The sequence below is a fragment of the Canis aureus genome, chromosome 3 (assembly GCF_053574225.1).
Source record: "Canis aureus isolate CA01 chromosome 3, VMU_Caureus_v.1.0, whole genome shotgun sequence".
In the NCBI taxonomy this organism is placed as follows: domain Eukaryota; kingdom Metazoa; phylum Chordata; class Mammalia; order Carnivora; family Canidae; genus Canis; species Canis aureus.
Window position 1 is genome coordinate 56,573,344 of NC_135613.1, and position 16,026 is coordinate 56,589,369.

Below are 16,026 nucleotides of genomic sequence, written 5' to 3' on the forward strand. Positions count from 1 at the left end.
TATGGGATTTAAATGTCTGATTTAGCAAGCCTGAGCCTCTGGGGTGGCCATCTGCTCCACAAGAAAGGGGCAGGATACCTGGGTCCCCGAGGGAAAGGTGGTGGGTGCTGTTGGATGAAGATAGGGGAACAGGGGAGGCCTGCCAGCCAGGGTCCCAGGAAAGTGGGGGCGGCTAAGGTGAGGGCTGGAGTGTGGGGCCGGGGCCTTCCCGACATCCCCTCATCCTGGGCCTCATGCCAGGCAATTCAATGAATTGAAGCTTTAAACTCTGCCAGGAAAACCTTTCAAAGGGCTTCTTGGGGTAGGGAGGAGAGCTGAGGTTGGGGAGCTCGGCACCCCGCCTGTTCTACTCAGTGCTGCTGGCTCCCAGGGAGGGGGGCTGGGAGCAAGCTCTCCCCATCACCCACTGCTGGTGAAGCCAGTGCTTGAAGGGATGGTGAGACAGTGGGGACATGGCTTGGCCCACCCCCTCCCTGGAGGCAGAGGGCGGGGTGCTAAGGTCCAGAGAGGCCTCTGGGGCCAGTGTCCTCTCTGCCTTATCAAGCAGCCTTAAAGTTCCTGTGGGAGTACCTTGGCTTGCCCCAAAGGTCCCAGATGGCTGTGCAGCCACCAGCCTGCCTGGCCTCAAAATCACCTTCTTCCTCTTTTTTGCCTGGGCAATGCCAAACACTCCCCAGGAGACCTGGAACCATCTCCAGAGACAGTTCTCCATCTCTCTCCACCCACTGCAGCCTTGGCAAACCAGAGCTCTTAAAACCCCTCTCACTCCTAGATGGGTCACCTTGAAGCTTCCTTATGACCAGTGTCCAGCACCCCTGACTCACATTTCCCTAGACTATGTGTCCCTGGCTGTTTTCATTTCTGCTCTGCTCCTGAAAACAGATCCCTTCTGGCTCTGCTGAAACCTCTGTGAGCTGATAGATCACTGGCTGGGCATGAGGCTGGGTTTGCAGGCCAGTTCTGCGATGAGTTGTGTGACCTATAATGGGTCCCTAACTTTGGTCCCACCTGGCTGTTTTCTTACCTCATGTTCATTCAGTCATCAGTGGGCATTTGCTGGTGTTTTATGCTGCCTACCTCTGTTCTAGAATGTGGGGGCCTGTGGCAGACATGGCCCCCGCCCACAAGTTCCAAACCTAAGCCCTATATCACTGGAATTTGGAAAACAAAAACTTACCTCCCTGATTCCAAGAACATAGGGTTCCCGGGACACCAGGGTGACTCCATGGTTGAGTGTCTGCCTCCGGCTCAGATCATGATCCCAGGTTCCTGGGAGGGGCTCCAGCATCAGGATCCCTGCAGGAAGCCTGCTTCTCCCTCTGCCTGTGTTTCTGCCTCTCTTTCTGTGTCATTCATGAATAAATGAATAAAATCTTTTTCATTTTATTGAAAAATGAAAAAAAAAAAAAAAGGAACACCGGGTTCCCAAAGCTGAGACCCAGCCAAAGTGGTACTCTGAGGAATGTGTATAGCCGCAAATGCTTTCATTCCAAAATAGCAACAAAAGGAACCTAGCATGCAGACTAAAAAAAAAAGATACAAATTGTTGAGAGACCAAGCAAACTTGGTGGAAAAGGTAAATCTAGTTAAAAGTTTAGGGGAAAAAAAGATAAATTTTAAAAAGGAGAGAAGAGTGTGTGGCTGGCTTAGTCAGTGGAGCTCTTGATCTCAGGGTCATGAGTTCAAGCCCCACATTGGGTGTAGAGATTACTTACAAAGTACAATACAAAATAAAATAATAAAAATTTAAAAAGAAAAAAAATAAAGAGCTTGATGAAGAAAACAGCAAAGACCATTGACTGCTCCAATGCTACTTAACTATTCCATGTCACAAGAAAAGAATGAAATGTCTAATTTATGTAAAGTTTTTGTGGTTTAATTAATAGAAAAATCTGATAAAGGCTAAAAATGGGCACCTGGGTGGCTTTGTTAAGCAGCTGCCTTTGGCTGGGGTCATGATCTCAGGGCCCTGGGATCCAGTCCCAGGTCTGGCTCCCTGCTCAGCGGGGATTCAGGGTCTCCCTCTGCCTCTACCCTGCCCCCCTTGTATGTACTCTCTAACAAAAATCTTTTTGAAAAAGACCATAAGGAGGATCCCTGAGTGGCTCAGCAGTTAGGCACCTGCCTTCGGCCTAGGGGCTTGATCCTGGAGTTCCAGGATCGAGTCCCACATCAGGCTCCCTGCATGGAGCCTGTGTCTCTGCCTCTCTCTCCCTGTCTCTCATGAATAAATAAATAAAATCTTTTTAAAAATAAAAAGACCATAAGTAATGCCTGGGTGTCTCAGTGGTTGAGCATCTGCCTTTGGCTCAGCACGTGATCCTGGGGTCCTAGAATCAAGTCCCACATCCGGCTCCTCACAGGGAGCCTGCTTCTCCCGCTGCCTATGTCTCTACCTTTATCTTTGGGTCTCCCATGAATAAATATATGAAATATTTTTTAAATAATTAAAAATTAAAAAGACCATAAAAACTCAAAAGCTAAATTAACTTACATTGATGCAAAACTCTAAAAATCATACCAGAATACATTGATGAATCAAAAGATGAACACTGTACGTAAAGGTTTATTACAGGAGCACAAGGTTTGTTTAGTAGAGAATCTATCAACGTAATTCATTACATTAACAAGTTAAAGAAGAAAAATATGATCATATCAACAGATGGTGAAAGGAATTTGATTAAATTTCAGCATCCATTCCTTTAAAAAACATCTTAATTAAAAATAGTGATGGAATACCAAGAGGTATTATCCTAATGGTTAAACACTAAGATTGAAATAAAGAACCATACGGGATGCCTACTGACAATGTTATCATGCATTCAAGAAGTTCAAAAAAAAGAAGCCAACATGGGTGAAATATTGCTTTGCCTTTTTGATCATATGACTGTACCTAAAAACTCAAGAGACTATGATAAAGAATTGTTGGGGCCACCTGGATGGCTCAGCAGTTTAGTGCCGCCTTCAGCCCAGGGCCTGATCCTGGAGACCCTGGATCGGGTCCCACGTCGGGCTCCCTGCATGGAGCCTGCTTCTCCCTCTGCCTGTGTCTCTGCCTCTCTCTCTCTCTCTCTCTCTCTCTCTCTCATGAATAAATAAATAAAATCTCAAAAAAAAAAAAAAAAGAATTGTTGGAACTAAAAGTAGACACACAGTAGATGGGGAAATATTTTTTATCTTCTCAAAAAAGTACTGAGAGGGACGCCTGGCTGGCTCTGTTGGAAGAGAATGAGACTCTTAATCTCAGGGTCAAGGGTTTGAACCCCACGTTGGGTGGGTGTAGGGATTACTAAAAAAATAAAACCACCCCCCCAAAAAAAAAAATCAATGCAGGAAAACCTACTTGCTTTGCTAGACATCAGAAAACACACTGTAAAACCACTGGAATTGGGATCCCTGGGTGGCGCAGCGGTTTGGCGCCTGCCTTTGGCCCAGGGCACGATCCTGGAGCTCCGGGATCGAATCCCACGTCAGACTCCCGGTGCATGGAGCCTGCTTCTCCCTCTGCTTGTGTCTCTGCCTCTCTCTCTCTCTCACTGTGTGCCTATCATGAATAAATGAAAATAAAAAATAAAATAAAAAATAAAAAAAAACCACTGGAATTAAATCAACATGGCTTGGTGTGTGGAGTGGTAGACAAGCCAGGGGCAGCAGGTACTGAATCTGAAAGTAAATCTCAGCATACAGGAAATTTGATCATATGGCCAAAGTTGGCAATTCAACTCAATGGGAGTGAATCATAGATTTTTTTTAAATATATTTTTTATTATGTAAACTAGGCCCAACCTGGAGCTCAAGCTCACCATCCCAAGACCAAGCGAGTGCTCTACCCACTGAGCCAGCCAGGTTGCCCTAGATTTTTGAAATAAAAGCAAAATAGACAAAACTGGAAAACCCAATAAAATTGGACTCCTGGTTTACACCACACACACAAAAAACAAATATCAGAGGAATTAAAGTGAACATTGAAGTTTAAATGAAATTAATATCCTGCTCCCCACCTCCAATCTAGAAAACATGAGTATACTCTAGTGACTAGAAACCCAGAAACTGAAAAAAAAAAAAGGCTAAGCATGTTGGACTATCTTAACACCTAACACTTTTCAACAAAGAGGCAAACAATCGCTTGGGGGGAAGTTCTCAACGCAGAAAACAGTTTATATCTCTAGCTATCAGAGAGCTTGAACAAATTAAGAAGGAAAGAACAACCACTAGGAAAAATTTTACACAGCCATCTTAAAAAAATAATAATAAAGCATATATTAGAGCTCAACCAGGTGAAATAGTGGCACGCAAAATGTATTGAGTGAAAAAACCAGAATGCACCTAAGGGTATATACTAGGATCCAGTCCTGGCACAATAGCCAAACCCAGTGATCTGTGTGCATGTGCACATGTGCGTGTGTGTACTATGCACTCATGATAAAATTGTGCATGTATGTGCCTATGTCATAAAGCTACTCTCATGGTAAATCCTAAGACTATTTGTAAACCAACCAACAAAAATAAACCCCAAGAAAGCTAAAAATTAGCTCTAGACTCATCCCCATACATCACAACAAATATTTTATATGGACCCATGCATCCTTTTTTCTTATGCTTGCGTGTATGCTTTTTACACAACATTGAGATCCCAACAGTTATATTGTTCTGATATCTGTTTCTTCCGGTCAACTTTTCTCATATCCCTGGGCATTTTGCTGACATTATTCTCTTTCCCCAAACACCCTATGCTTTTAAGCCTCTAAGAAACCTGCCACCCGAAGCCCACAACAGAAAGTCCAGAATTTTGTCCTTGCTGGCTTGCTCCCCTCCCTGGAAGCACGTTTGTGGAGGTCTACCTGGTATGAGTTTCTTGTACTCCTCACCTCTCCCGTTAAACTGGGAGGCTCCTTGGGAGCAGGAACTCTGCCTCTTTCATAAGTCTGTCCTCACGGTGCCTAGAATGCACACAGTAGGCACATCATAAGTATCACTATACAAAGTGGTGTAGGCTTCCTGCCTCTTGCACCAAATGATCTCAAAGATGGTACAGATGAAGGAATGATCTGGATGCTTGGATATTGGACGGAGAGGTCAAAGCTGAGAAACAGGCCTGGGCAAGCCCTGGATCACTCAAATCCACCACCCCAGACCCCCTTTCCCAGAGCCCTTCCAAATGCTTGAAAAGGAATAACCCGCACGCAGGGCTCCGTGTATGATATATATTTATATATATAATTGCTCTCATTTTATTGTACTTTATCCTCTTTTTACAGTAGATCTGACACAGGCATTAAATAACTGCAGAGAGAGACCACTGGGGTGAGGGGGGAATGCAGGAGAACATGGGGACCCGAAGGGAAGAGACTCAGATCCAGCGAGAGGGAAGAAGGGAAGGGTCCATCTGAGGGTGGGGTGTGGAGGGTGCAGTGTCAGAAAAGAAATGGACAGTTAGAGAGGGCGGAATGAAGGGCACTATCGCTCAAGAACACCAGAGGCCCCTCATGGAATGTTCTATGGGCACTATGGGGACGTTTAAAAATGCCGAGGGGTCTGAAGGAGATGGGGGGGGCAAGAAATTCAGAGCCTTAGACAGAGGGGCTATTTGCAATGTTCAGGCTGTCATGCAGAGGAGGAGGAGGAGGAAGAGGAGGAGGAGGAAGGAGTTAGTGATTAGTTGATAATGTGCTCAGAGAAGCCAGAGAGAGGATGGTGGGGGTAGCTCTGGGCCTGGGGGCGGTGGGGGAAAGGAGGTGAAATAGTCCCACAGCCAGCTGACGTTTCCAAGGTGGCCACTGGGGACCCATCCAAAAAGGCTGCCCCTCCCCCAGGGCTCCGGGGAAGTGGAATTTGAAGGATATTCTGGGAAAACAAACAGGGAGAAGTGAGCCATCGGCAAACACAAAGGCATATTCAGCCTAGGTCAACCCCATCCCTCTGAGGACTGCCTATTTGGGTGACAGGAGAATATTCCAGAAGAGCCAACAGGGACTCCTCTTCCCAACCCTCCTTCCCAGCGCACGCTGTCACCAAAGGGTGAGAAGACAGATGTCCCAGAAAACAGGGAAAAGGCCACGGAACCACCTGGTCCTCGATGACAAACAGCTGTCTTTCCAGAGGAGGGAATGGGGATGGAGGGGAGGTGGGGACAGACCTGCCACCGCCACCACCACCATCGCCGCTGCCAGAGGAGCCAGAAAAGTCAAAACCCACGGAGACAAGTGACTGTGTGGATGAGGCAGAAAGTGTGGGAGGGACAGAGAAAGGTGAATGGAGTGTCTGCAAGCTGGTGTGAACAGAATGTGTGTGTTGTGGGGGGTGGATGAGTGTGAAGGCAGGTGTGAAGGGGGTGGGTGTGGTGAGAAGGTGTGAAAGTGGGCAGGTGTGAAAGTGGGCAGGTGTGAAGGTTGAAGGTGGGAAGGTGTAAAGGTTGAAGGGGGCAGGTGTGAAGGTAAGATGGTAGGCAGGTGGGAAGGTGTGAAGGTGTGAAGGTGGGCAGGTGTGAAGGGGTGAAGGGGTGGGTGTGAAGGGTGGCGGGTGTGAAGGGGAGCGGGCAGGCATTTCTGGGGATGGGAGGGGAGGAGACAGCCCACGCACAGCTAGAGCAGAACCAGAACAGTTCCTGACTGGGGCCGCCCTGGGACCGGTCTCCTGCCCTGACCCAGCCAGAACCGGGAGAGGTCGGGGGCTGAAGGCAGGGACTAGCAAGGGCCATCAGGCTGGGTTCACAGGTACAGAACAAAAGGGCGTGAGGCTCAAACAAGTCATAGCTCTGTTATAAAAAATACCTTTGGGGTGGGTGAGGGAGGGATCAGGCAGGGTCAGGGACATTCCAGAAGCATCCATAGGAAAGAGGTGGGGGGGGGCGGGAAGAAGGGGCCTCAGGTTTTGTTGATGCGGAGTTTGAAGGCCACACGGCCAGCGAACTTGTCTCGCTCATCATCTGTGGCGATGTTGGCGGCATTGATTCGGCACTCCACATTCACCTCCACATTGGGGGTCACGTTCAGGAACTTCACAGCCACCAGGGGCTGCGTGTAGTTCACCTGGGCCAGAGGAGGAAGGCAGAGGTCCAGGCCCATGGCAACTCAGTGTCCTCCCCAAGGACCCCGTTCCACCCCCCCTCCCCCGGGGAGGCATCAGTGGGGGCCTCCCACGGGACTTACGTGGAACCTTTTGCCATAGTAGGGGAAGTACATGAGGTCGATGTTGCCATTGGCAGGGAACATGACAAAGTTGCCAAGATTCTCAGCATCTTCATCTCGCTGTGGGGGCACAAGGAGGGGAGGGGGAGAGCACGTTAGGGATGCCAAGAACCCAAGAGCTCTCTAGACTTCCCTCCATTTTTCCTTTGCCCCCAAATAATTTCTGTCTTGGATCTGTTTCCCTTGGGCTGTGAGCCTCTGTGTGTGTGTGTGTGTGTGTGTGTGTGTGTGTGTGTTTGCCTAAACGCAGGAGGGGGCATCCTGTCTCCTTCATCAGACTGGGAAGTCCTGAAGGGTGCTAATGACGTTGAAGCGGCCCACTGCAGTCCCCACACCACGTTCTTACCCCGGTCTCAGGAATCAGTTTCTGGAGCAGAGCCAAGAGAGAACAGAGAAATGAATCAAGGCTCAGTAGGAAGGGGAGGGTGGAGGCAGTGTGAGTGAAGAAGGAGAGAGACTTTCTAGAGCGGAGAGAGGTGGGGTCCAAGGACAGTGAGTGGTGGCAGATGGTGCTAACTACCAGACACCTAGAAAGAACCGGGAGGGTGAGCAGAAGCCACAGTCATCAGGAACTAGATGAGAAGATGGAAGGGCTGGGGCTAGAAGCCGGGGGCCCAGGCTTGGGTGGAGTCAGAGAGGTGGGTGTCTATCCATCTACACAAAAGCAGGTTCCTGCATCCTAGAGAGAAGCAAGGGGGTGGGAGCCCCTTGGCGTTTGAGCCACATTGGCACCCACTCTTACCCCCTTGTCCCTATAGTGACGGGGCCTCTGAGAGAAGAGAAGACACGGAGAGATAAGTGAATCAGGTGGAAACCATGAAGGGCAACAGGTGGGCAGGTGGACAAGGCTCGACGAACTCACCTTCCCCACACAGGTAACATTCATGCTCTGATTTGCTCCTGCATAGAAGTTGATGACCTGGAGGGAGGAGAGAGAGGGTGAGGAGCCAGAGAAAGAAGATGGAAAGGACACATGCGTTCAGCCTTCCCTCCACGGATCTCAGCCTCCAAAGGCCCCATCTCTCTTGTTGTCCCAGCCACTCAAACATCCCAAAATCTCTCGAATGCCCATTGGGGAAAGAAAGCAACTGCCAGCAGAGGGTGGCCCCAGCCCACTTCCTGCGTTCTCCCTGGTGACCAAGATCACACATACCCGGTTCATCTTGATGAAGACACAGGGCTGCCCCGTGCTGTACCCATAGTGGGTGGGGTCCCCAATGCCGGAGCAGTCCCCCAGCTGGGTCCGGTTGAACTGGCAGGCACGCTTTGGGTAGTTGAGAACTCCATTATCTGGCTGTTCATAATAGCGTCCAGGGCGGCAGACATCATTCTTTTGGGCTTGGATGGAATCGTTGTAAGCTAAGGAGGTGGGCGTGGGGAGAGTCACAGACCGGCTGTCCTGCTCCCAGGGTCCCCCAGTCCCCAGCCCAAGCTCCTACGCGGCCACACTCACGCTCCAAGAACTTGTTCAGCTTCTGAACATGCTGGTCCCAGCTTTCAGTGTCACTGACATTGACAATGACATCGAGATTCTCAGTCTTGGGGCGAATCATCAAGCCTGTAGCCAACATGGGCAGGGGCGGAGAATATATATATATATATATATATATATATATACACATACACACACATACACAAATGGATATATATGTATGGACCACACACTGAGGAAAGACGACAGAAATAAGGAGCTGCTGCAGGATGATGGGTGGATGGGGTAAAGATGTGAGATTGTCTTCACAGGAGGAAGATCTAGCACCTTCCCAGATCACAAAGGTCTCAGGTACAGGAAATGAGAAGAAAGGCAGACTCCAAGCACTTCCCTGCATGTGGTCATTGGGTCATCAGAACCAAGTCTCTGTGAACCATGAGTTATTTTGGGGGGAGGCTTGGCAGCACAGGAGCAGTTAAAGGCTGGTGGGGAGCCGCATCACTCACCCGGTGTGGCCAGCCGGTCCTGATACTTGGGGGTATGGTCAGACACGGTCTGCAGCATGACCCACATGGTGAGGGTGAACATAGCCGTGAGGAAGCCATAGAAGACGAGGTAGAAGAGGAGGATGAAGGCTAGGGAGGAGGAAATGGAGTCAGGGGGTTCCAGGTCCCCTGTGATGACTACATCTGTCCCCACACACCCTTTTCCCCCTCAGAGATTCAAAACCCGGACGGGTCACAGAGTCTTGGGGACATCTTAGAGCCTTCCCCCTGGGAGCAAAATGAGACAAGCTGGAAATAGGCAGTTGTGTCTGGCTTCCAGCCACGGCTCCCAGCCCCCTCCGGTCCTAGGGCATAGTGAAGCCCAACCTTGTGGAGGCCACAAGAGGCCTAAATTCTCGTTGCTGGGACAACCCCAAGTATAGGCCACAGTCATTTTGCATCAAATTATGTTCCCAACTTCTCGAACCATTCATGGCCCTGAGAAGGCCCAACATCTGCTACTGCTACATCAGTACTGGTCCTTAAAGCTGTCCAGCGTGATGACTTTAAGCTGACACTGGCCACCACTCATGACTAAACTCTCACACACACCCCAGGAGTGTGGACCCTCACACTCAAATAGCAAACTCTCCTCTCCCCTGGCACCCATGGAAGTCAAAGCTTGGACGCAGTTCCTGCCCACCTACCACATCTCTCAGAGCTGCCCAGAACCTTCAACAGCCACCCCACCCCCAGTTCACGCACAGCACCCACAAAGCAGAGGTGGAGAGCACTTCCCGTGGAGAGCAGGTCCTTGCTGGGCCTGACATGTAAGCCCCTGCTGTTTCCACCACCCCGGACCTCCAGTCTTTCCATCTTAGAAGACACCTTCCCCATGAAGCTTCCCCAGATTGCCCCCCAGCAGTCAGGGACCCCGCCAATCCCAGGGGCTGGACTTCCAGGTCCCATAAGGCAAGGAGGACACTGGACCCGCCTCAAGGGCCCCCAGTTAGGGGGTGCTGATGGGAACAGCATGCAGTCAGTGTGGATGAAATGCAAATTCAATTGCTTGGAATCCCCAGTTTAACAATTATTTTTGGAAAAATGGCACCCTTCTCCCGCACTCAAGCCCAGCACCAGACCCTCGACTAGAGACCAACCACTCCCTCCACACCGCCTGAGTCCCTCTATGGGCTGGGAAGGCGCCCGGAGCCACGGCAAGCCCACAGACACGCTCTGCCGGAGGATGCACGCTTCTCACCACCACTGGTATCTACTCCTCCCGGCGCCTTGCGACATCCGAGCCCGAGCCCGAAGCATGCAACCTCCACAACCTCCCCGGACCACCCCTCCCTGCCAGCCCCCCACCCACAAAGCAGCCACAGAAAGCTGAGAACGCTCAGCAGTGGAATACTGACAACTTCCGCTGTGAAGAGCCCCCCCACACACACACCCCCAACCTCTCCAAGACCCGCCCCCTCATGAATGTTCCCAGGGTCCAGGGGATGGGCACGAGCTAAAAATAGACGGGCTTGGCTAGCTAGTGAGAGCCAGAGGGAGTGAAGGGGCGCTTTTCTGAGGACGTGGGGGGTGGGGGGGCGCCCGTGCGGAGCGGACCTGCCCGGAGAGGGAGCGCGAGCGCCGCGGTGCGGACACGCGCGCACAGCCCGCGACCCCCGGGCGAGGGGGCTCGGCGGGGGGCGGACAGGCGGCGGTGACCTACTTTCTCCGCCTCCGCAGCGGCCGGCCAGGGAGATTAGACCGGCGATTGGGCCCCCTCCCAGGCGAGAGCCCGGCAGGGGGGCCGGACGCCGGGGACCCGGGGCGGGAGCCGGGGCCGAGCCCGCGGGACCCAGTGCCCCCCGGGCGTCGCCCGGCGGACCCCCGCCCCGCCCCTCGCGCAGCGGGCCCTGCGTACCCCAACTGGTCCCGGTGCGGCCCATGAACTGGTGCGTCCTCGGGTTCCACACGAACTCCTTCCACTCCTCAACCACCTGCCCGCAGCTCTTCTTCTCCTTCTGGATGACCATCTTGGCGGCGGGGGGCGAGTCCCGCGCGGGGCGGGGAGCTGCGGAGAAGCTGGGGTGCGGCGCGCAGAGGCCCCCTCACGCTCAGGAACGCGCGGGGAGCAAAGGCAGCGGGGGCGAGGGAGACCCTCCTCAGATAGGCAGCTGCTGCAAATTCCGGGGTGCACCGCCACGCGCTGCAGGCTGCTGGCAGCGCGGCGTAGGATGCACGGCTCCTAGGCCCCCCAGCTGCGATGAAAAGGGGGACCGTCAGAGCAGGGGAGTTTGAAAGGGGAAGGGGTGCGTTGCAGCCTCCCCCCCCCCAAACCTTCTAGAAACAAAATGAAAACGGATGCAAAAATAGACGGCTGCAAAACCCGAGCGAAACGCAGAAAAAATAGGGGGGCAAGGAGGCCAGGGAGGGGTGGGGGAGGGGGCTGCCCCTAAATCCGAGATGCAAAGAGGCTGTGGAAAGGGGCCGGGGCACCGCTCAAGGCCCTTCCTCCAAGCGGAGACCGCCACACCAGCGGTGGCTGGGCCGCGGGGGTGGGGTAGGGACGCGCAATTGGGGGACGGCCAGGGATGGGGGCCCCCCAGGCGGAGGCTCCGCTCCTCAGCAGTGCGGGGCCAGCGGTCGCTGCGCGCAGTCTTTATACTCCGCGGCTGTGGGGGTGTCCGCCCCCTTCCCACCCCCAGAAGCCCCGCCTCCTCGCCGCTGGCCCGGGCGACCTCATGCATATGCAAATATGGAGAAAGGGATTGGGTCCGCCCCCCTGCCGCCTCTTTAGGACACGGAGGTCTCTCCCCTCCCCCCGCCCCAGGTACTGGACGGGATCAGATGGACGGAGCGGATGGAGGGCGTGTCGGGGCGGAGCGGAGGGAAAGATAACCCCGGAGAGATAGGGAGCCGGAGAGGGAAGCCGATCTCTGCCGAGAAGGGGCCCCAGGCCGGCCATTGGAAACTAAGATCTGGAGATGGACAGGGCCAAATGCGAGAGGAATGGAGAAAGAGCCAGAGACCAAGACAAACAGAAGACACCTGCCAGGATGCTGGACCAGACCACACAGAGAAGGACAGACGTCACTACCGGAGGGAAATTCTCCTTGGGGGAGCAGCTACCAGCCCCCACAACACCTCCTTCTCCACTTCCCCAGCCCCTGGTCCTCTCGGAATTCAGGGGCTTCCTCATGTCCCCACCCACCCTCTGGGCAAAGCCCTTCCCAACATCACATTCCTGGGCCCTAGCATGGCCCTGAGACCCCAGCCCTGGACACAGGTCTGCTCAGGTATTGTGTGTCCCCCCAATCCCCCATGTCTGAACTCCCCCTTCCCCATTTACCCACTTGAGTCCAGGAGCATTTATTGAGTATCTACAAGAGACCTTGCACAACTCTAGCCCTGGGGATGCAAAGTCATGATTCTCCTGGAGCTCAAGAGACCCACAGTCTAGTAGGAGGGCTACCGGAGCCTCTAGAGACCACGGCTTAAGAATCATTATCTGTCACTTTTTATCTCAAATCTTGTCACTTTTCCTTGGAGAGATGTTTCTTCTTTCAACTCTCACCTCCTATCCTTGGCTCTAGTCCTTAACGATGCCTGTTCTATCACCCTCCTCTTTAAATTCTCTCCCCCAGCCCAGCTTCAGGGACTTGGGATCTGCTCAATGAGGCTGGTGCTCAGAATGGCCTTGTGCTCGGTTTAGTGCTCTGCTATCACCATCTTGTAACTCTTCATTTTATCTTTGAACTTGTCATTTGTAAGTGAAGTTGAACGGGACAGTGGAGTGTGTGTGCGCAGAGGAGATACTTGTACCCTGCCATTTGTGAGGCTCCATGGGCACAGAACTCCAGCAGACCCACCACACGTGGGGGCTGGGCCAGATTCAAAGGGAAGAAAGCTGAGCATTTTAGGCATACACCTGAATAAGCGGAGTGCTAATAGCTGAGAGGCCACGCTTTATGTTGGAAGCAGGTGTTGCTTGGAACACGGAAAGAAGGGAATGAGTGGCCTTCTAGAAGACATGGGTGGTTGAAGCATCTTATTCTATTCTTTTTCAGGTGCGCAAGCTACTTCCTGACTCAGCAGACCACTTCTGCTGACCACGGTGACATGGGAGGAAGGAGAACTCTGAGCTGCCCACAATTCCTTTTCCTTTCAGTCCTTCTGTGCTCATCAGAAACCTGAAGGTAGATAAATGTTAATTTTTCTTTATTTCGAACAACATTAAATAATAAAGCCTGGTGAGAATTTGAGACAAGAACACCAGAAGAAAAGGAAAGCCTTTTCTCTTTCAATGCCTTGAATGGCACTTTCCCCCCTGCGTTTTGAACAAGGGATTCCACATCTTCATTCTTGCACTGTGTCCTGCAAATTATACAGCTGGCTCTGCTTCGGTCTCTTCTGCGGCAGGCTCTGGATTAATTTTCTCAAGATACAGTTTTAATTAGGCCACTCCTCAGCTCAAAGATCTTCAATGGCTTCCTGTTACCCTGCAGGACGGAGTCCTGATTCTTTTGTCTGTTCTTCGGAGCACTCCACAATCTAGACCCAGCCCGTGTCCCCAACCTCCTTTCCCTCTAGGACCCGACTAGTCCTCTGCTGGAGCTGAGCCGGCCACTCCCAGGACAGGCTGTGCTTACTCCTGACTTCACACCTTTGTCCATTTCATTCCCTCATCCTGGAAGACAGCCCACCCTTCAGAGTCCAGCCCCAACTCCCATTCATTCATTCAATGCGTAGCTAATGACCATTTACTTAGAGCCAGGCACTGTTCTGGTCCCGGGATTCCCATTTCAATAAATAACAAAAACAAGCAAACAAATAAAGCAGTGCATTATAATATTATGCAGAAGAAATAAAACAGGGTGAGGTGCCAGAGAACCCCTGGATGGTCCGGGAGGGCCTTACCAAAGAGCTAAGGGTCAGCGTGAGACCCAAGTAACTCAAAGGACCCATGGGGACCTGTAGAAGAAGACTCTTCCTTCCAGAAGGAGGAAAGTGTAATGCAAAAGCTGGGCTTCGATGAAGGAAGAAGGGAGGTAAGATTGGTTCAACAAGAGATCTGAGAGGTAGGCAGAAGCCAAATCATACAGGTCAAAGGGAGTAGTTTGGATTTTAATCCAATTATTGTAGAAGCAATTCTAGGGTGTTAAGCAGGGGAGTGATACGATTAAATTTCATGAAAATCACCATGGCTGCCATGTGGAAAGAGGACCACGGGAAGCAAGGAGACCAGTTGAGAGGGCTTTGCAGGAGCCAGTGCAGGAGACATGGGTGCTCTGGACCAGTGTAGCAGGTTTGAGGGTGGAGACAAGAGGATAGGTTCAGGATTTACGTTGGAAGTACCATCACATGAATAATGGGGGTGACAGAGAGAAATCAAGCCTAATGTCTCAGTTTTCATCTTAAGTAACTGGACTGAAAACCTCTGTGGTGTATTTTATCTTTTCAATCAGACTGCAAGCATTTCTAGAACAGGCCTTGGCCTTAGCCTTCATATATGTCATCCTATGCCCAAGCAACCCACAGAGCTCTGGAAGATAAAGTCTGATTACTGAATTGCACTTCAACATGGAATGGCCCCTTCTGCTAGAAACCTCAGGGAGGCTATCAGGCAAACAGCATAGAAATGAGCCAGGCTCCATCTGGAGAGATGAGGCCTGGATCGTACCCTCAAACCACATGCCCTGGCAAATACAGGGGTGGGGATAGCCTCCAGACTGCTGGCTCAGTCTCTGTCCTGTACACCGGTCCCTTGAAAAATAATGTATTTTTGGGGTGAGGCCGAGCTACCTGTTGCTCCCATGCACGTCTTCTTCTCCTACAGGTACGAGGGAATACGCTACTAAGTGCAGCACTGGTATTCAGAGGGAAATAAGCTAAGGAAGGAATGGGGCTCAAAGAGCCATCACAAACCTCCAACCTCTTCCTGGAACCCAGCCTTCCCACCAGCATCTCCAGGAAGAAGGAAGGGAACAAGAACTCCCACACCCTCTTTCCCATATCCAGAGGCTATCATAAAGTCTGTGTTCCTTGATCCTCCTCTCCACCACCCCAAATCCCAGGGATTCAGCTATCTGGGTCCCAACAAGATGAGTCTTTTCAGAGACAAGAACAAGGAAAGAAGATAACTCCAACACACAGATATGGGCATGTTGGCAGGAGGGCTATCATTTAATGGGCACAGAGTTTCGCTTTTGCAAGATGAAGAGTTCCAGAGATGGATGGTGGGGAGAGTTGCCCAAAACTGAGAAACGTAATCCCACTGAGCCATACAAATAGTTAAGATGGTACATTTTAGTCCATCAGGGTCAAATTAAAAAAAAAATTTGTTTACAAAGATGGTAAATTGGGGGTGCCTGGGAGGGATGAAGTTGGTTGAGCATCTGACTCTTGGCTTCATCTCAGGTCATGATCTCAGGGTTAGGAGATTAAGCCCCAACTCGGGCTCCACGCTCAGCTCAGAGTCTGCTTGTGTTTCTCTCTCCCTCTGCCCTTTCCCCCTGTAGAGCTCTTGAGTGCTCTCTCTCTCTCTCTCTCAAATAAATAAAATAAATCTTTTTTTTCTAAAAAAAGGATGTATGTTATGTATATTTTGCCACAATTAAAAAAAAGGGGGGGGAGGAACATAGATGTCCTGCCACTGACCTGACCAAGCCCCCCAACTCCTCAGGAGGACATACAGGGCCTCTCACCACCAGGCCCAAGGAAGCCTCCTTGGGATGGCTCAGATGAGGATGTCTGCCTTCATCTGGTCGCAGCTTGCCCCTGGTCAGCCGCATCACACCACCTTCTTTGTCTTTTACACCCGGCAGGCTCCAACTTCTTCTTTTTTTTTTTTTTTTAAGTTTATTTATGATAGTCACACACAGAGAGAGAGAGGCAGAGACACAGGCAGAGGGAGAAGCAGGCTCCA

General features: G+C 51.5%; 1 protein-coding gene and 1 long non-coding RNA gene across 2 annotated transcripts; one reads left to right on the top strand and one right to left on the bottom strand.

Moving 5' to 3' along the window:
* Positions 1 to 5,190: 5,190 nt before the first annotated feature.
* ATP1B2 (ATPase Na+/K+ transporting subunit beta 2) lies at positions 5,191 to 11,749 on the bottom strand. The gene is made up of 7 exons (XM_077892818.1): positions 11,023 to 11,749; positions 9,126 to 9,254; positions 8,641 to 8,745; positions 8,341 to 8,546; positions 8,050 to 8,106; positions 7,149 to 7,247; positions 5,191 to 7,028 (listed from the first exon to the last, which is right to left on the bottom strand). The coding sequence occupies exons 1-7, from the start codon at positions 11,132 to 11,134 to the stop codon at positions 6,864 to 6,866; spliced, it is 873 nt and encodes a 290-aa protein (XP_077748944.1). The 5' UTR covers positions 11,135 to 11,749; the 3' UTR covers positions 5,191 to 6,863.
* Positions 11,750 to 11,937: 188 nt separating this feature from the next.
* On the top strand, positions 11,938 to 15,644 carry LOC144310996 (uncharacterized). Its single transcript, XR_013376625.1, has 3 exons — positions 11,938 to 12,397; positions 13,169 to 13,297; positions 14,938 to 15,644. It is a non-coding gene; the product is annotated as an uncharacterized LOC144310996 (long non-coding RNA).
* The last annotated feature ends 382 nt before the right edge of the window (positions 15,645 to 16,026 follow it).